Raw genomic sequence first — 25,122 nt, forward strand, 5'->3', positions numbered from 1 at the left:
AACTAATGTAGTAATACCAAAAATGTGTTTTGTGGCTTTTAGCCACATGAAGATTTTTGTAAGAATTTCTTAGGAGATTTGGCTATGCCTTTTAGACAGCATTTGGAAAATAGTATGGTGCTATCAGTATTTTTTCAGGGTGCAGGTTACTGTATTTCTGATACCAGAACTTAGGGGTGATTACCTAATTCATCTTTTTTGATTGGTCTCCAAGGCAAATTAAGTTAAATGCAGTGTATATAAGTTTAACATTAATAACAATGCCTTATTTTGAATTCTTCTAAAAAATCAGCTTTTTGTGAGACTAAGGCAAATTCATTTAAATGTAGCCATTAATAGGGGGGTGGGGGGTGGGCTCCCTCTGGGAATCCTACCCCCCCAGGGAAAGTGCATGCGCAATACATAGCCTCTCCTCTCCCGGTGTAGTGAACGCCGCGTGGTCACTGTCTGGCTATGCCTGGCAGATGGTCACTGCAATGGCCTCTCCTGCATTACTGCATCCGTAGCAACACCTTCTCGCTGGTCCCCCCCGTTTTCACAGAGTTTGCTACGTCATGGTGCGACCGAATTGTCCGGCGGTATAACCGGATGGGCAGGCTGGGCCCACCAACCTCGTCAGCCTAAGAGAAGGAAAACTCTAACATCAAACCCGGGCAGATAGAGCTCGTTAATGTAACACCTACCACCTGGAGGACTCACTGCCGGCGTCCCGGCTTACTGGGCCATGGCAGATGACCCCCAGGTGAAAGGGTGGAGCCAGTACCGCGCACACTGCGCTTCACCTAAAAAATTCCTCTGCGCAGGCCTGAAGGGCATATCCACACACACAACTCACAACGCATCAAGTCCTGCAGCGATAGGCAAGGGGCGAAACGGCAGGTGGAAGGTGCCACTGGAAGCCGCAGTCCCGATCCTGCATGTAGGCGGTTCAGGATATTGGTCGCCTGATGCTAACCCGGAGACGAAAGCATCTTTCGGCAGCACCCTGAACGACCAAGCAGCCTTACGCATAGCTGGTCTTGAGGACAAAAGGAGATTGAGGAAGAATCGCACTGCTACAGGACCAACCCTAAATCAGACTTTTCCCTGCAGCCGCTGTGGCCGGACCTGCCTGTCCCACATTGGTCTTGTCAGCCACCAGCGAGCCTGCAGCAAACGTGGACTATTGCACCCTTCTTAAATCTTCGTTCGCGAAGCCAAGCCGAGAGAGCCATTAATTAATGTAAATTAATGTAAATTTTCCATTAATAACAATGTCTTATAGTGAATTCTTCTATAACACCAGCTTCTTGTGAAATAAGAATCATATACATTTCTTTTTATAGGGATATGTATTTACTACTAGTGGTCCCATTTTATTGACTAATCCCAATACAGTTTCCCCCCGATCACAGAATGTAAATGCATACAAACCAATATCATGTTATACAGTGTTTTCTGGACTAGGTATACTGGATGCTGCCAAGGATAGACAACTATGTATTAGTGATTTATTTTCTAGTTTAAATGTTCAGAGTACAGCTTTATAAAACATTTTGTATAACTACCTAAACATGACAGTTGTATTTATCCAAAATCAAAATTATGAAAGTAGGATTTAGCAGCATCTCTATATATAATTCTTCTATCATGGTGGTCAAATGGAGCTCTCCCATTGGCTTATGGGTGCAATCTATGCACTCGAGAAATAACTGACCCATCATGCGTCAATTACCACTTCTGGGTTTCCACTGACAGACTCCCCTATCCCCTGCTGACTGCAGGCCTGGGAACACCGAACAAACTGCCAAAATAGTCTTACCTCAGAGAGACATACCTCAGATACTTTTCTGTGTCCTTTCCATCACCCCACCTCAGAAAAAGCTGCTGCTTTATTGCAGCCTCACGAAGCATTTCCTCAGAGGCTATGGTGGCCGCCTCTTTCCTGTCCCTCCCTACCTCCATTCCCCCACAGCCTTGCCCCAGGACAGACAAGGATTGATCCACTGGGGAAGCTGCTAGCCAGAGGCTGTTGCTAGGCAACCAGTAAAGGTAGTCAGTAAAGAGAGAGCCCTCAGCTGAATATAATGCCATTACAATGTTCCCTCTAAGCTGTAGAGTCTTGCGAGCAAAAATTCTACTTTGTGAGCTACTGGCATTAAAGTTGTGAGCTACAGGCACTGAAATTGTGAGCTACTCCATCAATTAGTGTGCTCTGGAGTCATCTTTCCTGAGCTAAGGCAAAAACCTGTGAGCTGGAGGCTAAAAACATGTGAGCTAGCTCACATTAACTCAGGTTAGAGGGAACAATGAAGTCCACCCTCCAAAGCAGTTATTTTCTCCAGGATGGGGGAAGAGATCTATTGCCTGGAGTTCAGTTGTGATCCCAGGAGATCTTCACGCTCCACCTGGAGGTTGGCTACCCTAGGCCTGGCAGCACCCTCTGGGTGGTTTGATACCACTTGACTGGCCTGACTTAACTAGGCCTGGCTGCTTGCTCCTGTTCAGCAGCAGCCCCCCTATGACAGCCAGAGTAACTTAGCAGTTGGGAAATTCCTGGATATTTGAGGGGTGGAGCCTGGAGAGGATAGGGTTTGAGGAGGGGTGGGATCTCAGACAGGTAAAATGCCATAGACTCCACCCTCCAAATCAGTCATTTCTTCCTGGGGAACCACTTTTGCCATACCAGGTGAGGGCTGGAGATTACTTAGAATTACAACTGATCTCCAGATGGCAGAGATCAGCTCCCCTTGAGGTGGGGGGAGTGAATGCCTTCACTTGGGTGGGTGGGAAGACAGCAAGAGTGGGGAAGGCACTCCTCAGAGCCTCCTTCTAGAATTTGTTGTATTTTTCTTCACAATGGGCCTTATTTCTAGTGTTAATATAATGTTGCTATGGTGACAATTCTGTATGATTTTCTTTCTAGAAAAGAGACAAGCCCCACTGCAATAAAATATGTAGGAATAAGGAATTTTCCTTGGAATTTTCAGCCTGACAGAAAACATTCTTTAGACTTCTAAGTCCTGCCAAGCATTTTCATGTTTCTTTAATGAGTCATACTCTGGTAAGAAAGTCTGAGTTGTCCTTAAGCTTTCCTAGATTCACTGGAAGAGGTATGGACACAAGTAACTAGAAAGTGCACTACTGAACAAGTGGAAGAGATGTTTAAGGAGAATGGGATAGTGTGACTTCTCCATGATTCTCTGAGTTTTTGTTCCTGAATCTCATCTTATGGTTAACCCTTCTTGTGTTACCTATTTGTAGGTATTCCTACAAATCTGTAGGTACAAAAACAGGATACCTACCTATTGAAGGTATCAATTTTATTCAGGTGGAATTGAAGGAATCTATTTTTAGTCTAATTATTTCTATTAGTACTGTTTACTGTGTTAGAGTTGAACTCTGCTTACAACCACAATTATGGAATGCATATCAAAATATATTTGACCTGGAAAAGAGTCAGCACTAGGAATGGACACAAACTGAGGAAATGGTGGTTCATTTGACTGCATGAAACAAACAAACTATGAATTTACACGAACCACCATTTCCCCAAACTGGTTCGTGATTTGTTTGGTTCAGGAGGTGGTAGAACAGCCCCCTCATGAGTTAGAGATGCTAAATTCAACAGGAGTCTTCAGCAGGCTCTCCTCCACCTGACCTCCACGTTCGGCAAAGATTGGATTTAGGACATCTGAGTTATAGCCTCCTAAAGCAGGTGCCCCCAAGAAAACTCAGCTTCAGCTCTAGCTTCAAGTTCAGTCCCTGAAACCACAGCAAGGAACACCTTCCCAGCTGGGAGAGGTGCTTAAAAAATTGTCCCACGGTGTGTGGGAAAAATGAGTCCATCAAAGCCTCCCCTAAATCAGCCACACAGCAAACAATTCTTCTGCTCTCACAACAACTGACTCTTCTCTCTTTGTGTTGGAAAGTGAAAACAGCTGTGGTATTATAACTGCTCCCGCAGAGCAGAATGGGAGTTCCTTGGTTGGTTCCCAGAACTGCCAATCAAGCTATGGACAAATGCTTTGGGTGTTTCTAGGGCTCTCCACAAGCCCACCTCTAGTGTTTCCTAGTAATTGATTGAATTGGTGCCAGGTTGTCTGGAAAATACACCACAAAATGATGAAACCAGATGAACTTCTTCACAATGAACCACAAACTGGCTTGGTTTGTGTTTGAACTGTGGTTCACTTTTTTGGTTTATGTCCATCCCTAGTCAGCACAATCCAGAAGCCCTGGGAAACACTGTATGGCCTACAATGTAGCAGGTTGCCTTGATCTGATGCTCCCTTCCATTAACTATCTCCTACTTAGACAGTGATCATATTTTTAAAAGAAGACAACAGTCTTTCCCTATGTGTCCCCTTTATAAACAAAAATGAGAAGTTACATAATGGAACAGAAGGTGACTGTGAAACCATAACTTAAATAAGATTGTTTGAAAGTACTATTTGTTTATTACGAATTATGCAGTTACTTGTTACTATAAGGCAATGAGCTTGGGCCAATGCTGTTTATAATATAGAAAAGCATCAAACATTATTTTAATTGTTGTATAGGCCATGATAGCTTCCTGAGACCTGTTCATTTGGAATAGCTTGGACACCACCAAACACAGTGTTTACAGTGCAGAGGCTGAATCTTTACATTCTTCCTCAGAACTAAAGCTCTAGTCTGGGAGCTCTACTGTACCACCTAACAAATGTCATTCTAAATCTATCATCAGAATATCTGAGATAGAAGAGTAGGAGGCTGATAAGTAGGGAATGGGAGGGAGGGAGAAAGAGAGTATATAGTGTTTTTAAGATGTTATAAGATGCATGAAGGACACTATGGTCATGCTATGCATAATGCTATGCACAAATAATGCGTAGCATTATGCATAGTATAATAGAACATGGTAGAAGACAGGAGGGTCTGGTGTGACTTTGTCCATGGGGTCGCAAAGAGTCGGACTCGACTGTGCGACTGAACAACAACAACAACAATTATGCATAGTATTAAGTTAGGAGATAGAGCTTTGGCACTGTCTTTCCTTTCACAGAAAGATGAATGTGCATGTGGCAATAAGAGGGAAAGAGGAAAGTCAAGTTAGCATGGTCAAATGTCTGCCCAAACTTTAGCTTGCCCTGCTTTCCATATCCCTAATAGATACATATCTGGGGGCAGCAGAGAAAACAAAAGACAGACTTCTGCTGCCTCCTCCAGGTCACTCCTTTGTCAGGCTTGGCCCTCTGTGACATCAGAGAGGCCTCAGGGAGCAGTCTTTCCTTTTCCATTGGGAAAAGCACCTGGGAAAGCAGTACAGTGCCGTTATGTATCTTGAGTGCAAGTTGTGTTGTGTTCCACCAGGAAACTGGAGATCATGCTAGGGGTTCTGGGATGCAGGGCACTCAAGGGCAATGTATTCTCTAATTTCCTGGTAAAACAGGCATGGAGTTGAGAGTGAAATATGACTCTTTGGAACTCCATGTAATCATACTGGAGGAGCTGGCACAGTTAAAAAAATAGAGACATGTTCTGCTGTTGGATGCCCCTGCCATTAAGAAAAAGTAGGTCTATACATAGTCCCCTGTACTGCAGCAGGGGAATTATTGTCCATATACTTGTGGGAGGGAAGACAACAACTTCTTTTAGTTCCATGTTCCTCAGACATGGCAAAAATCATGCTCTGTTTTCTTCAGTGCCTCTGAACAGTGAGATCAGCAATTGCTTCAGAGACCCTACACAATACTACACAAACCTCTGAGGCAACTGTTTACTTCCTGACTATGCTAGTTGTATGGGGACATCACTGAGACAAAAAACAAAACAAAACAAAACTGGAGCCAGGCCAAATAATCTGATGGAAAATAAGGAGTTATTCTTCCCTGTGTTCTCCAACCTGAGAAACAGAATGTTGTTTTAATAATGTGAATAGTTAATGTTCTACAGATGTAGCATCTTACCATACAGATATTTCATCTACCAGGAATATATAAACATTGATGCTGAGTTAAATATAAACTACCAATTGGTATTCTCCTCATTCAAGGGAGGTAAAATTTTACTTTTTTTTATCTATATCCCACTTTTCAGATGATTGTTTCCCAAAGTTCTGAAACTTGTCTTAAGAATGAACATTTCACATACAAATTTATGGGAGAGTTATTCAAATTTGGCTAGTCAAGCCAGGACATAGGATTCTTTTGCATTCATGTTTAAGATTTTTGACGTCTAAATCATATTTATTTTTTAAAAAACCACACCTCAGTTCTTTCTACAGTCTGGAAAACCTTGCAAGAAATATGGTTGACAGCCTCCTAGTGGGGCCTGGAGATCTCCCACTTTTACAACTGATCTCCACCTGGCAGAGATCAGCTCCCCTGGAGAAAATGGCTACTTTGAAGGGTGGACTCTGTGGCAGTGTACCATGCTGAGGCCCCTCCCCAAACCCCACCCTCTCCCAGTTCCACCTCCACAGTCTCCAGGTATTTTCCAACCCACACCTGGCAACCCTACCAAAGATGAAGCATTCAGTGGGGACATTAATCAACCAAGGTTATCCTCGGACAATTTTAGAAAGTAGCGGCTAGTGTAAAATCACCTGATTAAAGTGAGAACTGTGAAGAACTTTGCATATACGAAGGTACTTCCAAATGACACATCAACCTCCTATTCTCAGTTGCATAAATATCAATACAGGGAACAACTGACAAACCAATTCAAAATTTTACATTATTTATTTTCACCAAGTGAAACCCCCGCACCAACATAGAATTTTTACCTGCAAGATTGTCAATCTCCTTCTCTTGGAGCAGACTAACAGCATCATCATCCCCTTCCAACATAAGCTCAGTTTCAGCATTCTGATTGACCACAGCTTGGCTTCGGAAAGTTTTCTTTGACTTCACCACATCTTCTTCAGTGCCTATAAAATATTAAAAACATGTAAAATTCTATTTGATTTTTTTGCTCAGTTTTAATACTAAGGAAATCTTTTCTGATACGAAATGAATGGAATTCTTGCCATTATATGTATTTTGGGTGAGAAAAATAAACTTCAGAACAGGTTTTCTTTTTAAAAATTAATTCATGGGATAATGTGCTTATACAAGATGAAAGTGTGCCAGAGGTATTATAAAAATACAGAAGTCAACTTCAAGAAAGTCAACTGGGATCTAATCTGTTTTTACTAGCCTGTCACATTTCTGGTCATCACTTTGTTATAGCAACCTGACAATTACTCTTGGTAGATACGAAGGTGAATTTGGCAATTGTGGAGGTTCATTATTTAGCTAAATCCTTTTGAAATCAGTTTTGTTTTAGAATATTAAATATACATTTATTTAAAAGAAACATTACAAACAAGGCTGCTTTGGTTTGACAGAAGTATTTTGGCTTTGTTGTTCTTTACATTTATCACTTGGTTGAGTATAGTTCAGTTTGCCACAATATACTAAGCATTTATCTAAATGAAAGTGTAGGAGACCGAAAGTTGCCCTTCAATCACTGTATCCTTTATGAATTAGAGTTTCATTTATCAAAATTACAGAAAGAAGAGGTAATGTCTCAGAGGGCTGTCTCATTACAAGGCTTATAAACACTGTCCTTACAAAGAAGTGGTTTAACACCTAACAAATCAAAAATTGATTGGGAATAGAATTTATTTGAGATCATCTATCTTCAGAAGACATGCTGTACTGAGTGCACTTCTTGGCCTCACTACCCATTCATCAGGAAATTAACAAGCAAGTTCCACAGACCACCAGATTTCCTTGTATTCTGAAATACGAAATATGTTAAAAACAGATCTGTCACAGATGTTCTAATTGTATATTCCAGAAAGGCTTTAAAAGGATCTCAAACTAAAAGATATAAGAGAATGAATTAGTTTCTTTTGGGCCAGATTTTAAAGATGTATTTAGCAAAATATTATATTTAGTATTATTAGCAATTCTAACTTAGAAGAGAAAAAAATACCAGTCCAGAAGTCCTTAATATGATTTTTGACATTTTACACATCACTACATGTATCAACATAAAGTACAAAGATGAAGGTAATTACATACTGCTTTTCTAATAACAGTTTTCTCAGAGGACAAACTTGACAAAAGATTATGGAGTCAAGATGAAGGTTTTTTTTATTTTAATGTCAGTGTTTTATTAAGGAATATCGCTAAAATGTTTTTTACTTGGTTATCATGGATCCCTTCAAAGCCAAGAATGTCCCTCCACCCAGCCTTGACTACATACTATATTATGTGAGCTGGGATATTTTAGGCACTTACCCAATGAGATTTTTGGCTTTGACTTTGAACATTACCCATCCCATTTTTTTTAAACTTGCTTTTGAAAGCACCATCCACTTCAAAAGCATGCCAATATGTGACCTTGGTGCAGATAACTGAGAAACACAACCACAAAAGAATCCTTGAGGACATGAAACTCTTACCTGGCGGAAAACCTGATGTGTAGTAAAGGCCCTAAATATCCCATGTACACAGAAGTGAGGCTCCACCTGCACATTATAAAGTCCTGGTATTTTGCTGGGGATCAACATGAGGATTTTTTAATCAGATGTGCAGAGAGAGTTTTGTACGTTTTGCATTCCACTTGCAATGAGAGGTTTTTTTGCCTCCCAGATGCACACTGGCTCTTCTCTGTTTGCCACCACAGGACACAAGGAGAAGCAGCTTTAGCCTCATGACCTAGTCTGCTTTCGGATCTGTAAACCACCAAAGAACTACTATCGGCTCTGTTATAAAAATTATATTACCGATGGAAGCCAGTATCAGCTCCATGGGATGGTATGTAGATGTGAAAACATCATGGAGTGGGGCAGCTAAAGAATGCTGTGGTCACAAACAGGAAGGAAACAGCATACATCTGGGAGACACAGACAAAACTCCCACTGCATTTATGATACAAAGTCCTTGTGTTATTCCCCAACAAACATGAGGACTTTGTAACATGCAGGGCTTGTTTTTTTGTAGCAGGAACTCTTGCATATTAGGCCACACACCAATATAGCCAATCCTCCTGGAGCTTACAGTAGGCCCTGTACTAAGAGCCCTGTAAGCTCTTGGAGGATTGGCTACATCAGGGGTGTGTGGCCTAATATGCAAAGGAGTTCCTGATACAAAAAAAGCCCTGGTAACATGTAAATGGGAATCTCAGTGTACACACAGTGGAGATATTTGTTTAGTTCTTCTGTACCACTTCCATTTTGAACGATTAAACTACTTTTTCAGAACTCATTTTATAAAAACTACTTTGGGAGAATACATAAAGGGTTTTATGTACATGAAACTTTTAAAATGGAATTTAGTGTTGAGATACCTTTAGTCTTTAACATATCACAACACTGTGTTTTTCAGCTATAGATTAACATGGCTAACCTGCTGGAATGTACCATTCTGCTTTCACAGTTGCTAATATGGGTTATCATACATTTATATAATAAATGAAACCATCTTTTACTACTACAGCCAAGGGGTAGCTTATATGACTTAACTAAACTGAATATAAAGCATTAGTATTAAAAGGAAAATAAACTTAAAATCCCTCTCTGTGACACTAAAATTTAATTTTAAAGAATTCTACTCAGTTTATACCTCCAGTCTAATATATAACATGAACATTCCACTTAAGGAGACGTACTCCTTTGTAAAGTGTTTAGGATGCAGATGTCAACATCCTATCCAAAAACTTACTGCAACATTTAACTATTAAACTTTAAATATACATAATAGCCAATATGTACATTACTCTATGACTTGGGTGCCTTGTGCTGAATTATGGTTGATGCCAGTCTTTTGGTGGATGTTTCTTTCAGGTCACAGGCCAAGTCATTAATCAGAGATAAAAGTTATTCAGTTGCCTAAGTGCTTTTTGGAAGATAGATCCTCTGATATTCATAAGCAAAAAAAAAAAAAAAGGAAAAAAAACAATTCACTGCAATTGATTTTTACTTTATGTTTGGTACCTTTAAGTGTTTGCAGATGTAGGTTCCTTATCTTTTATTCTAGCCTTAAAACTCTGGCCTATATACCTGTGTTCAGGACCTTATGTAAGGACACGGCAGCTTCCTGTCTGAAATCTGAACTGGATGGGATTCACAAATCACTTTCTCTGATGTAATGCCAGGGAAAGCTATGGGACTAGTTCACAACTCCCCCCCCCCAAAAAAGTTGCTGCACATTGAAATCTGTCTTCAATCCAACATGAACCACCCCTCCCCCCCAAATATTATTTTTAGGATAATTTAGATAAACCACTAAATATATTCAAAAAACATCCTTTACCCAACCCTAGCATAAAGTATACACTGTAGAAAACAACAAAAAACATATTCTAACATTTGTGCTTGATTTTCTCAGCAACTTCTGATCTGTATTTCTTCTCACAGAGAACTTAAACTAGCAGCAGCCTACTTCAGGACATCCTTGGTAATGATAGTTCTGTAGAACCGATAGCCAAATGAGGGGAAATCTGCAGTCTCTGTGCTTTCTTTTAATGGGCCTTTTAAGACATGTAATTCCAGATGTAATTTCCCACTGATTGTATAGATTTACTATGGTTGTAGATATTGACTGATAAGGATTTTTTGTCAGTAGGTTTTGTCTTCTCATGTATGCTTTCTATATATTCTTATGTAAACAGCTTTGAGCTTTGACAGGAAAGGTGGTCTATAAATAATTTCAATAAAAGCAAATAAAAGGAGGATTGGAGTAATATTACAATTAATATCCCCTGTTTAAAAACAAAAGATAAATGTAACCTTTGATCTTTCCATATACCAACTAGAATATACTAGTCTATCTTCTAAACATTGTCTATTTTGTTTCTAAAGGAATAGGGAAAAAACAGTTCAGGTTTCTTTGCCCACACACACAAGATTTTACTCAATGAATGGCCTACTGGTTATACATATGGAAGTGAGTTGGGAAGTTTAGTGTGCTCCCCATGATACTGCATCTTAGATTAGGATGTGTTAGGATGTCACTTTGGCTATTTTTATCCATTGTTGTACCTGGAGGTAGAAGGCAGAGTATTTTAAATACATACTGACCAAGGTACAGACATGCATTAAACCAGATCTGTGTGTAATCAAAAGAACTGGTCCAATGATTTAATGACATAAAAAGCATCACTGTTGTATACACTACATTCTTTCTATACATAAAGCACAATGAAACAGCATGAATAATAAAATATAAGAACAGAGACATCTGAAAATAGCATTTGGCATGTCAAAATTTATTACGATAATATCCACATTTCCTTCTCAAATTTCATTTAAACTTGTAAATTCTCATTTGGATTCTTCAGGTCACAGCTGGTACTAGGTATGCAAGCTAAGCTTCAAAGATAACCTGCTGGGTCTATGGTTAACAAGGATTCAGTTCAAGGCTATTTGAATAAATGTGTCTTCATAGTACGGCTGCTTTTAGATATGGGTATACTACTGAAGAGTAGGAGGAACAGAAACAAACAAAACAAACATGCACTACAAGCTAACTCAGAACTATTCAATGTTCCTTAACATCCATCCTACTTTTAAGGTCACTAATTTCATTTTAAAGAGTGGAAATAAAACCAAAGTTTGCTTAGAAGCCATGATATAAGCCAAGGGAGAGTCCTGCTTCTTACAGAGTTCATTCCACAGCTTACTTCAGTGAATTATAGATAAGGCAATTTATGCAGAGAGTTCTCTTTCATCTTTGAAGAGGGCTGGCAGAATGGAAAGTTAACTCATTTTAGTGTTACCTAAATGTACTGACAGGAAATTCTAATGTTTCCAAACATCTGGAAATCAGCTTCATGGGATGGTGATTTCTTTTCTTAAAGAATGCCTTTTCATACACCGTCTTTTACAGCTTTATGTGGCTCCTAAAAGAGTGTTTTGACATAACTAAAGTCTGTCTGCTTCACAATAAAATGCTGTATTTAATTTTAAACTATCTTTTAGAAAATAAAGATGTTTTTATGAAGTTCTAATTTCTTAGACACTTATATGATGTATAAGTAAAGTTCCTGTGTTACTTTACAGCAAAGCTCTATTTTAGTTTTATTGTTAATTATTCTAATGACTTAATTCTTAAGAAACATCTCATTATACGGTATGAAAATAACAGCGAGAAAAAGTTATATATTTGATATATTTTTCTCCATACAGAATTACACTACCATTCTAATCAAAAGTATCCCCTTATAAGTTAATTGAAGGGTGCAACTGCTTTGGAAGGCACTATTAATAATGTTTCTACTGAAAATATCTAGTATTAAGTTAAATGTAAAATTACTTATTCTAGAAAATCAGTAAAAAGTACATAATTACATACAAGTCATGTGATCAATAATATAGTTGTGAAGCAAGTGTTTTAGTGTGCTCTTGAGTTAATTTTTTATTTTTACAAATTCATACCACCTTTTCTAAATCAAACAGATCCACAGGAACACAATGGGCTCCTGACTATTGATCTTCTAAACAATGTGCTTTCTAATCTATTTAGAGTCCTCCTTATTCTACAGAATAATGAAATCATCAGATGTCTCCATAAATATATGCCAGACTGAATTCAGTGTGATTGGACCTTAGATCTTCTTTCAAGATACCAATGAGTTAAGTCCCATGGCTTCTCCTATGTTCTTATTATAGCCACCTTCAAGAGGGGTTTAGATAAAAATATGGAGCACAGGTCCATCAGTGGCTATTAGCCACAGTGTGTGTATATATATAAATTTTTTTGCCACTGTGTGACACAGAGTGTTGGACTGGATGGGCCGTTGGCCTGATCCAACATGGCTTCTCTTATGTTCTTAAGTCTCTGTTCTCTAATACAGTGGATGCACTGAGAAAGCACACTGCCTAGGACAGAATATTTTTCTCTCCACTTTCCTCATCATCCTATTAAATTCTGAAATAAAGCCAGAACATTTATATAGGCAGGACTTTTTTTTGGAGAAAAGGCCCAACAAGAACACATTTGCATATTAGGTCACACCCCCTGATATCACCATCATTTTACACAGGGCTTTTTTGTAGAAAAATCCCAGTAGGAACATATTTGCATATTAGGCCATGAACCCCTGATGCCAAGCCAGCCAGAACTGTGTTCCTGTGCATTCCTGCTCCAAAAAAGCCCTGGATATAGAATGTATTTGTCCATCAAAAAAGTTAAAACACACTTAGGCAAAGCATGGCACCCCACTCCACGACTTCATCTCCAAATGATTTACTTACCAGTCAACAGCTTTCAACATAAACAAAGTAATGGTCTTATAAACTAGGTACTCATGTCATACAACCTGAAAGCTCTATTGCTACATGGCTGGATACAATAATAAAAACAAACACAATCAAAAAGTCGTAACCCCTTTTCCTTTAGGAAGCTGATCACTGTCCAGTATGAATGACATAGCTTTAGTTATTATAAAGGATAACATAGAGAGGAAAGCTACACAAAACCAATCAAACTTTAGTGGCTCTATTAAAAATAGAGTTCTGTAATTTGTAGACTACCCCCAAGTCAACCAAATGAAATTTCTTTCTGATTCTATTGTTTTAATTCTGAAGCCCTAACAGCAAAGCCAAAAGGAGTATGAGAGCAGTTTTCTGAAGCTGCTGGGGATTCCTCCCATCAGAAAGCCATAGGTTTTCTTAAAAATCATGATTCTGAAAATATTCAGATTCACACAGCATTCATTATATCAAAGATCAATAAATACTTTCCCTCACTGGAATGCTGCATCTTTAGAAACTGCTAAAGGGGTTTGAAAAATAGTCCTAAACAAGGGGGGGGGGGGATATCTAGAAAATAAACAGAATTTATGCTATATCTTATTTATATATAATTAGATGGGATGCTGCATAACAAAAACTGAACAATGGTACCATTGAGTGCTTTAAAAATACAATAAATATTTCTGTTCACTTTTTCTAAAGATAATATAATCTAAAGCCTATTCTCAGACTAAGGAAGATGCCATACTGTGGTTACCCTAAATAAATTTCTTGATTAGAATAAATTATTAGCTTCATTTGCACAGGTGAGGTACTTAAAAATTCAAAACTGTAATGGTCAAACAGTAATGACATCTGACCTCGTAAGCTGCATTTGTCAATGAAAATCTCATGAGTAGGGCATTCAGATAATTTGACCCATATTGTACCTATCTTTCACTAGTTAACATCATATCTTAAGTCACAAACATTTGTTGTACAGCACATAGTAAATAAGATGGCTATCGCTTTCAGCAATCACTTCTAATGTCTTTTTATTACAAAATACTGAAAATGAGAAAATAATGGCAAACTGAAAATTATATTAATAACAATTATGTTTGAATACAGTTTGCCAAGAATAGGTGTAATTGAATTATTTCCTTAAATAAAAATAATAGTTACTGCTCAGTAGAAAAGGACACCAAGGACACTTGCAAGAAAGAGAATTGGATCAATATTAACGTGATTTTCATTTCATGCTTCCCCAACTCCAGTAAGCTGACAATATACTCTGATTATGTGAACTGCCTGTGAGTAACACAGGAAAGGTTATTAGAGCAAGAGGTGGAAATGGAATGCACTTTTTATATTGACAGCTTTGCTAATAGAGTATAGTGACTTTCAAAGCCATGCAATGTGTTTTCACAATTTGATTTTCACAGTACTTCTCACCACTGAAATACTAAATTCTAAATATTTGTTCGTAAAAAAACTATGCTTTATTTATTATTATTTATCTTTTTTATAAAAAAGCAAATGTATTAAATTTAACAAACAAATTAGTTATTAAATAGTTCAGGTAGGAAAATAGTGTTAATTTTTTAAAAAAATATCCTATCATGTAACAGAATTTGAAATGTCATTATACATGACACGTGCAAATAATATAATCATTGTTTTCAAAGGGTAATGATTTTGAAATAGATGATAAGCATGCTTTAAGATTACATGCAAATGTTAAGTCGAAATTCTTCCATAATAGTTCCTGATTATAACAAGAAGAACAATATCAGAGTCCAGCACTGATCTTGATTGCTGACAACTACCCCAAATATGTTTTTCTTATACACTCTCCTGCATACTCTGTTACCTGAGGAATTTCTCCTCTGCAGCTTCATTTAAAGAAATGAAAAAGGGAACCAGAAGGTTGCTGAGTTAAATTTAGCCTGGGGGTATGCTTGTAGACCAGGGGTGGCCAACAGTAGCTGTCCAGATGTTTTTTGCCCACAACTCCCATCAGCCCCAGCCATTGGCCATGCTGGCTGAGGCTGATGGGAGTGTAGGCAAAAAAATATCTGGAGAGCTGTCCGTTTGCCACCCCTGTTGTAGACAATGTAAGTTGTTCAAGCAAAACCTGCGCGTGCTTCCATTTCCCCACAGAAGAAAGCCAGCATGGTATAGTGGTTAAAAGTGGTGGACTCTAATCTGAAGAACCAGGTTCAATTCCGCACTCCACATGAAGTCAGCTGGGTAATCTTGGATCAGTCACTGTTGTCTCAGAGCTCTCTTGGCCCCCACAAAATAAGTCCAGCTCACCACCTAGTTGTGCATAATACAAAAAGAGCTTGAACTTAAGACTGTCAGACAACCTTAGGATCTCTTGGCTATAATACACACACTGTCATATGATAATTATTAATTATTATCCCCACAGAAGACAGGCTGCAGCATTTCACAAACCATGAACCATGAATCTTCATGAACCTTCCCATTTACTGAATCAGTTCATTTCATAAGGTTTGTGGTGCAGTAGAAGGTCCCCTTGTGGGTTAGAGATGCCAAACTTGCAGTGAGTCTCCAGCTGATTCTTCTCTACCTGTCCTCCAAGTTTGGTGAGCATTGGGTTTAGAGGGTTGAGTTACAGCTCTCTGGGGAAATCACAGCTGCAGGTTCAGGAGTGTGTCACGGGCCCTCTGCACACTAGACGCACAGCATTCACAGAGGACTGCCCAGGATGCCCCTCTACCTGTCCTCCAACTTTGATGAGGATTGGATTTAGAGTGTCCCAGGGAAATGGTCTCTTGGGAAATCACAGCCACAGGTTCAGGAGGAGTGTGTTGAATGAACCCCCTGCAAGCTGGAGGCATCTAACTCTCAGATCTCCATGGGATTCCCCTCTACCTGCCTCCAAATTTCGTCAGGATTAGCTTGAGGGGAAGCACTGCCTGCCGCTTTATCACAGACACTGTTGCTGCAGATGGGCAATCTTTATCCTTGGGCCTGGCATGCAGTCACCTGCTTACTTCCTCTTGGAGGATCCTAGGGTCCAAAGCACAAATGGGTGGGACACAACAGGAGATCTAGTGCAGGGGGTGTAGAGAGTAGACAAATCAAGATGAAGGGCAGCCATAGTGAGGGCAACTGATGATGTTAAGCCCAGCAAGGGGGTTGCCCAGAGGCATAGGTGTTGTGATTCCTAGGGTCCAAATGTGCAAAAGGGGGGATCTAACAGGAGGCCTAGCGCAGGAGGAGAGGTGGAGAGTTGGAAAACTGAGACAATTGGCAAGCACAGAAAGGACAGCTGATGATGTTAAGTCCGACCGGGGGGGGGTGCCTAGAGGCACAGAAGTTGAGTATCCTAGGGTCCAAAGTGCAAAAGGGGGTTGGAAAACTGAGACAATTGGCAAGCACAGAAAGGACAGCTGATGATGTTAAGTCCGACCGGGGGGGGGGTGTGCCTAGAGGCACAGAAGTTGAGTATCCTAGGGTCCAAAGTGCAAAAGGGGGATCTAACAGGAAGTCTAGCTCAGGAGTGGGGGGTGGGTGGAAAGTTGGAGAACCAAGATGAGGGAAAGCACAGAAAAGGCAGTTTATGCTACTAAGCCAAGGGGCGGGGGGAGCGTGCTCAGATGATCTGAAGGTCCAAAGGAGGTAGGAAGAAAGTGAGGGTTCAAAAATCCCACTGAGGGGGAATGTGGTCCTCAGCCATGGAACACAGTGGCTGAGCCCCTCTTAGCTTGAGGACAGCTGCCTCAGAGTCCTGAGTAAGCCCAACCATTCTGTTCCCCTACTGAGGAATAAGCTCTAGTTCTTCCTCTCTGCCTCTAAGTCTCTCTTTGTCTAACTGCCTGCTGCAAAGTAAAAACTGCTGTGTGTGAGCTAGGGGTAGATATCCATTCTGCTCCCATAGAGGAGGATGGGAGCTCTCTTGTGGGCAGCCAGCACTGCTTGTCAAACTTTGGAGGCCACTATTGGTGTTTCTGGGGCTGCAAAAGGGCTGCAGAAATCCATCCTCCCTTTTGCTTTGATGAATAATTGATAGGCCCCAGCATGTCTGCCACATGAACATCAACACAAACTGCACAAACCTCCATGGAACCTCATGGGAGGTTCGCTGCACATTTGAACACATGATCCTTGGCTCATGAACCACAAACCAGGCAATTTTAGTGATGAATTTAAGTTCGTGATGAGGTTCGTGCCCATCCCTAGTGGTGACAACTCAAGCAAACATGTAATGGCAGAAATCTGATTTTAGAAACCACAGCAACCTGTTTATCAAAATGCAATGCACAATCCAGGGCTGGTTACAGATTTTTGTGGATCCTGGGCAAAAAACTATAACCAGGCCCCCTTTTCCCTTTAGTAAGGCTCCTTTCTCCTCTAGCCACACCACTTCTAATTGGCTCCTTCTCTTTGGTTCTACCTTTCCCCCTTTTAATACCCTCTTTTCCATTCTGCTTACTTTCTGAAAGAGATATCATATGAAATTTTGCTTTCTTGATTATGTCTTGTTACCTTGTCACTTGCTAAAGGAAGACTCAAGGATACAAGCATGTAGGCTCTAGGGTTGCCAACCTCCATGTCGGGCCTGAAGATCTCCCAGAATTACAACTGATATCCAGACTACAGAAATGAGTTCTCCTAGAGGAAATGGCAACTTCAGAGGATAGACTCTGTGTCATTATACCCAATTAATGTTCCTTCATCCACCTTCCCCAAGCTCCATCCCTCAAATCTCCAGGAATTTTCCAACACGGAGTTGGGAACCCTAGCAAGCATATGAACACACATACATCCTCTGCTGCTATAACCTGCCTTTGGTGGCTTTTTCGTTTCACACAGGTGGGAAGTGTGTGGGGGATCCTCCCCTACAGACAGACAGTGATTCCCCTACCCACTTGCTGAGCCCAGAGCTAAAAGAGAAGGCAAAATTGTGGCCAGCTCCCTTTTACAGCCTCTCAAGTCAATACCTTAGCAGCCTGGCATACGATAAGGCAAGAGTGATGATGGCACAAAGGATATTACATATGGCCAGACAAACTGACTTAAATAACTAACAAAAATGGTGCACCTTTATAGAGCTGTTTCATAAGTTATCTCCCATGCCATATTTGTTTCACCTAGAAAACCATGAATACAGAAGAATATTCTCCCTTATGAGGTGGGACGTCCTCCCTTCTGCAGATACATGAAAATCCCCTATGAAGCTCATATATGCCCTTGCTGTAATGATGGCTTAGACTCATTAGTTCATGTCTTGATTGTAAGGTGTACAGTAAGCATAGGGAATCCCTCCTGCCTTCCATGATTACTTTCCCTACTAGCAGTCAAAAAATATGCCAACTTAAAGAACTCCTGGAGGACAAATATCCTGCAGTTACTCTTAAAATAGCTAAATTTGGTTGGTTCGTCTTTAGGACAAGAAAATTACTAGTAACTTAAATGCCGGAGTACATTTGTTTTAATGGCCATTTCTGTATAGTTTTCAATTTTAATAATGTTATAATACTTTTATCATGTTTTACAGATAGTTCTTATGGATATGTATAGTTATCCCTTTTGTTTAAGATGTTGGCTTTTGCTGTAAATCAAATCTATCTTTCTTGAAATTGTGGCCAGCACCAATTCATCATCACCATTTTATAGTGATTTTAAAATGCCATGATGTCACAAACCACTGTGGAATTCTGGTGAAGAGCTCTTCCCCCACCAGCATTTTCAAGGGCTGAAACAGCTGTATGGCTGCCTGCGCATACTGTAAAATGGTCACAAGTCCGCTTGCAATAGGCAAAATGCAGAGATTGCTGCCACTGCCCACCTTTGAACCCACTTCTACTCCCTGCAAAAACAAAGCCAAAAAAGCTCCTACCTCAGAGCCAGTTTGGTTAAGTCTGCAGAGAAATGGCTTTGGGAGAAGTGGCTTTGATTCTTCACTCCTCCACATGCACCTGCTGAGTGACCTTGGGTCAGTCACAATTATTGAAAAAGCTGCTTTCTAAAGAGCAGTTCTCAAAAAAGCTCTCTCAGCCCCACCTACCTCAGGGTGTCTGTTGTGGAGAGGGGAAGGGAAAGGAGATTGTAAGCTGCTCTGAGACACTGAGTGAAAGTCAGGGTAATATACAATTTCTTCTTCTCTTCTTCTTTATGTGCTGATGATGAGAGGAAACAACAGGTGGCATGAACTAGTGGGCTAAAGCTTGAAATGGACTTTCACATGCTTCAGAGCACACGGGAGCAACTCTTTGTGCAGGAAGCAAAAGGGAAAGCCGAGGAGGCAGGAAGACTCACAGCCTCACTGGTGAAGCTGAGAAGGGGGGCAGGACAAGGGAGCAAGACTCACAGCCTCATTGGCAGAAGCTGCAATTGGGAGTGGGCTCTCCAGAAGCTCTCCTTGGTTGGTAATTTATCAAGAAAGCCCTGTTTTGATGCTGGGCCCATCAGAATCCAGAAAAACAGGCAGGCTGCAAATTAATGTTTATCATTAACTACTAACAGCTGTCAGTGGGGTGGATCCTATCCCTTATCCTCCAGTCCACTGTGCAAAGTTTGAAGCCTTCCTCCAGCCTAAGGAGTCACTTTCTTTGGGAGGAAAAATCACAAGCTGGTGGAAGGCTCCTTGCAGTATGGTTGTATCCACCTAGCATATTTAATCCATTCATGGCACAAGAATATCCCAGCTTTGTTACGTCTCTCTAATGGATTCAGTTTTAATCTCATCCTTTCAGGCACAATTTCTAAATATCATAAAGAGAAGCACAGACTTCAAGCAGACATTCAAGTTATGCATGGCAAATGGAATAACATATGTGCATTTATCATACAAAAAGTTGATCATGCATCAGTGATTTTAAATAATTTCCAAGCATATATTTAGGTTTAAAATGAAAACGGTCAATAATTGGATTATATGTAACAAAAAATGAAAATGGGAGAAATAATGCTATTTAAGTAAAGCAGAATAGTTTACATGCGTGTCTTACATTGCTTCCTCTGAGAACATCACATTTATACTGAAGAACAGTCAATTGATGACATCTGGAAGCCCTTTACAACTGAATACACATTTTTAAAGAACTCGCCACTATAATATCTGATTCACTATCAACATAATCTCTGTTCATGAAGCAGATGTCACTTCTTCAAACTTATAGAATAGTGTCATCTTGTGCTTACATAGATGTTAAAATGAACAAAGAATGATCTTCATGATCTTTTTCCCCTTAGCACATGTGCTACATTGTAATATAAAAATGAAACTTGAAACTAATTATTTCTTTGGACCAAAAAGGCATTATTAACTAGCAAGAAACTATGTAGTACCATAAGTACAGATGGGAATACTTAGGCACGTGTTACTCAAACACTCAATTTTCTTCATCTTAATGTTCTTGTGTAAACATTACTCATCTTAATGTTCCTGTGTAAACATTTCTATTTTTCCCCAATTCCAAATTAGAAGACTGTAAAAGTATGAGTACCAAAAAGAAATCTTAATCCAAGAACAGATTTTCTGTCTGTATTTGGAATCCTTGTGTGCAAAGGAATTAACAAAAGAGAACATATTATTTCTAAAGATGCTGAGAACTTAGAGGAGAACATATTTGACAGGTGAACATGCAGTTTGTGACAGCTGCAATCACTTGTGAGGCTGAATCTTAGATCTCCTTGCCTCACAGCCATCTGACTCAAGCAGCATGTCAAACAGCTTTGCTGTGGTGCGATAGTTGTGGTGGTGGAGTTTCATTTTTTACTACCCCCGAACCACTTTTGTGCTTACCAAGTAGGTGAAATACATTTCCTACCAGGGTCATGGATAGTTGGGTCAGGTAATTAAATGAGACTGATGGGGTGAAAAACTATTATTGCCAAGGGGATGTATCAAGACACATAAGTACAAAATGCTACAGATCCAGAATCTGACAGCTATTAATATTGATCAGATAGATACAAATACCAAATGTTATTTATATATGAGTAACTGTTTATGTTCAGTCTTCATTGATGCAACTTGGGGTGGAACATAATGATGCAATGCCAATAAGTATATGTATTGGGATTAATGTACACTGTCTATGAGTAGCAACTAACTCAGTAAACGGGCTCAAACTGCTCACAAGCAGCCCAACTAGGCTTGTGGGGGGGGATCCCCCAGTTTTATAGGTTCCTCCCAGCCACCAGCCAGCTTCTATAAGAACATAAGAGAAGCCATGTTGGATCAGGCCAGTGGCCCATCCAGTTCAACACTCTGTCACACAGTGCCCCAAACAAACAAACAAACAAACCAGGTGCCCCACCTCAATGGCCACAACATGTCTTTAAATCTGTGCAGGCTTAAAAGAAGACTGCAAACTGCTTGTGTTTTGGACTGTGTATGTGCCTTTAAATCTCAGCAGGAGAAAAGCTGCATGGGCTGCATGAGTCACGTGGCTCTTCCTGGTGAGTGTGTAAAGTGTGTGAGAAAGGAAGTGAGCACAGTTCCTCTGTTTCTTTTGCATTTGTTTCAGAAGTAGTGTGTATAGCAAAATGGACAGTAAAGAGTTAACTAGAACCTGATTATGGGATGGAGGAAAACTCAACCCCCTAGGTGCCTCTCCTCTCCTTTTCCTGTTAGTCTGAAGAAGTTGGTTGAAATACAGCAGATGTTTACTTTCAGGAACAGTAAATTGCCCCACTGAGATTACAAAAGTGTGTACTTGCAAACTATGTTTATTTTGGCAGCTTTGTGAGTATGTGTGTGTCCATTTTCTTTTAGCGGAAGTGCAGCTTCTGGGAAATAATTTGAAGGCAAAAAGAGGATGATGAAATGAAGATTGTATTCAGAAGGACTGCACTGCTGTATTTTTATTTATTTATTTATTTTAGGGAATGGGAAAGTCTCCAGGCTCTAGCCCCAAATCTCCAGATATTTTCTGTGTTAGACCTGACGACCCTAAGCCCAACCTGCCTACCTAACAATCATCTGAGCTGAACCAGCAGATGCCTGAGCATCCCTATATTTTGAATGTTGATAGAGCTAGAATTGTGGGTGGGCTAAACAACAGATTAAAAAGTAAAGGTAGTCCCCCTTAGTCATATAATATGTAATACTTCGAAATAAGAAAAAAGTGTGACCTTCAGCTTAAGTCACCAGTCATGTGTTTTTTTTATCATATAGGACCTCTTAAATTAATAGAGCTTATTAATTTATTTATGCCTCTCTAGGAAACTGCCCGAGGAAGCTTATAAAAAAATAATAAAGAGAAATAATGTCAAATGAACTAAATCAATCAATAAATTTGTGTATTATTTATTTATTTAATTTGTACGCCGCCTTTATCCCCCAAAGGGACACAAAGCAGTTTACAGTGTTCTCCTCTCCTTCATTTTGTCCTCACAACCACCTAGTGAGGTAGGCTAGGCTGAGAGTGGCCAAGGTCACACAACAGACTTCCATGGCATGAGTGAAGGTCTCCCAGATAGTAGTCCAACACCCTTAACCACTACATCACACTGGTTCTCAAACAAATAAAATGGTCATGTCACAATCTGGTCTTGCCCATTAGATGGTATGAATTTATGGCATTTAACAACTGAGGAACTAAATCTGCTGGTCAAATGAACAAGGACTGAACTTGAAGCTGATAATTATCATCTCTCCCCAACAAATCCATGTAACAGAACAAAATACTCCTTATGCTCCAATGTTCAGACTTTTCACACAAACTAGCTATCTTAGTCCCATTCAATTGTCTGTTACTGTATGAAATGCCTTGTACTAGATGTTCTGGAAAGCTGTATGTGTAATCACATCTGAAGTTTGTCAGGTACAAGAGTATTTCTGGCATACCACGGCAGTATAACTGGCCAGGGCCACTTATTTATTTACTATGAATATGGCCCATTGTGACAAAAAATACAATGGGCTCTAGAAAGAGGCTCTGGGTGAGTGCCCCCCCCATCCTTGGTGTCTTCCCACCCACCCAAGTGAAGGCATTCACTCCCCTCCCACCTCAAGGGGAGCTGATCTCTGCCAACTGGAGAGCAGTGGTAATGCTGACTGATCTCCAGCCCTCACCTGGAGATTGGCAACAGTGGTCCCCCAGGAAGAAATGGCTGATTTGGAGGGTGGAGTCTTTGGCATTGTACCTGTTTGAGGGCCTACCCTTCCTCAAACCCTACCTTCTCTAGGCTCCACCCCTTAAATTTCCAGGAATTTCCCAACCTGGAGTTGGCAAATGCTAAGTCACACTGGCTGTCATGGGGGGGGGAGGCTGCTGCTGAACAGGAGCAAGCAGCCAGGTCTAGTTAAGTCATGCCAGCCAGGTGGCATCAAGTCACCTACAGGGTGCTGCCAGATCTAGGGTAGCCAACCTCCAGGTGCAGCGTGAAGATCTCCTGGGATCACAACTGAACTCCAGACCAAAAAATCTCTCTCCCCCTGGAGAAAATAATTGCTTTGAAGTGTGGAGTCTATGGCATTATATTCAGCTGAGGGCAACACAGGTTGCCTAGCAACAGCCTCTGGCTAATAGCTTTCCCAATAGGGAGGGACAGGAAAGATGTGGCCACCATGGCCTCTGAGGCTACAGTACAGCAGCAGCCCTTTCTGAGGTGGGTTGATGAAGAGTACAAAGAGAAGTGTCAGAGATGTGTCTGTCTCTGAGGTAACTCTGTTTTGGCAGTTTGTTCAGTGTTCCTGGGCCTGCAGTAGGTAGAGGATAGGGGAGTCAGTCGATGGGAATTCAGAGGTGGTGACTGATGCATGACGGGCCAATTATTTGTTGAGTGTATGGAATGCACCTATAAGCAAATGGGAGAGCTCCATTTGGCCACCATCACAGAGAAATTTATATATATATATGTATATGTATATATATATGATTATTTTTCCATGCTCTTCGTCCAAGAAACTCAGGGTAGCTAACATGATCTCCTCACAACAATCCTATTAGACAGAGTGCGCCAAGGTCACCCAGTGATCTATCTAGTAGGGTGGGGATCTGAACATTTGTCTCCCTAGTCTTCATCTGACACTCTGATAACTACCTCACACTGTCTATGCACTCATATTCAATTGTGACTGCTGAGATCATCATAGAATGCCTGTACTAGAGTTGCTAGTCTCCAGGTGGGGCGTCGAGATCTCCTGCTTTTATAACTGATCTCCAGCTAGCAGAGATCAGCTCCCCCGGATAAAATGGCTGCTCTGAAGGGTAGACTCTATGGCACTGTATCATGCTGATGCCCTTCCTCTTCCCAAACCCCACCCTCTCTTCGATCCACCCCCAAAGTCTCTAAGTATTTTTCAACACAGACCTGGCAATCCCAACCTGTATGCCTGTACAAGCCACAGATAAGTTTGTTGTAGCTGCCCCTCTCCCATGAAATTTTCTGCTCAAGTACAAGTCCTGATATATTCAGTCACTCATATCTTCAGCTCAGCCTTATGGATAACTGCACAGAATTGTGGTGTTCCATATACTAAGTTATATAAACAGCTCCCTTCATGGATCAGAATTCTGTCTGTTTGCTGTATACATTATATCCCTATTTTAAAACAGAGCAATCAAAATACTTTTATGCTTTGTATCATGCAGGCTGTCAAATCATCGGAATAACCTTCAAAACAATTTTTGTATTTCAGATCATTAGCTGGCATCTGATACTCCTCCTTGGAATCAAGTGCAAAAGCCACAGACATATCCCCACTCTCCAAGACTTTCCTGTTACTTGATAATGGTGAACATCATATTGTTACTGTATACGTGTATTCACTATCAATACTGATTTAAGTCTAGATTAGTTATAGAGTGCTCTTTTCTGCATCAAGGTCATAGCTCGATAGCTGGGCGAGCTTAGATAAATCAGGTGTTAAGCAGGCATATCTCCAAGGAACCTAGAAATTCTCTCATCTGCAGACCTCAGCATATCTTATTATTTATTACCAA

At 40.3% G+C, this 25,122-nt stretch overlaps 1 protein-coding gene across 8 annotated transcripts in view; it reads right to left on the reverse strand.

Moving 5' to 3' along the window:
• NBEA (neurobeachin) overlaps positions 1–25,122 on the reverse strand; it is a 581,951-nt gene that overhangs the window by 252,342 nt on the left and 304,487 nt on the right. For all 8 annotated transcript variants that reach the window (XM_060234688.1, XM_060234693.1, XM_060234692.1 and 5 more), the window contains one exon: positions 6,749–6,892. In XM_060234688.1, coding sequence (XP_060090671.1) covers positions 6,749–6,892 — 144 coding nt within the window. The remainder of the gene's footprint in view (positions 1–6,748; positions 6,893–25,122) is intronic.

Source organism: Heteronotia binoei, chromosome 3, assembly GCF_032191835.1.
Source record: "Heteronotia binoei isolate CCM8104 ecotype False Entrance Well chromosome 3, APGP_CSIRO_Hbin_v1, whole genome shotgun sequence".
Classification (NCBI taxonomy): Eukaryota; Metazoa; Chordata; class Lepidosauria; order Squamata; family Gekkonidae; genus Heteronotia; species Heteronotia binoei.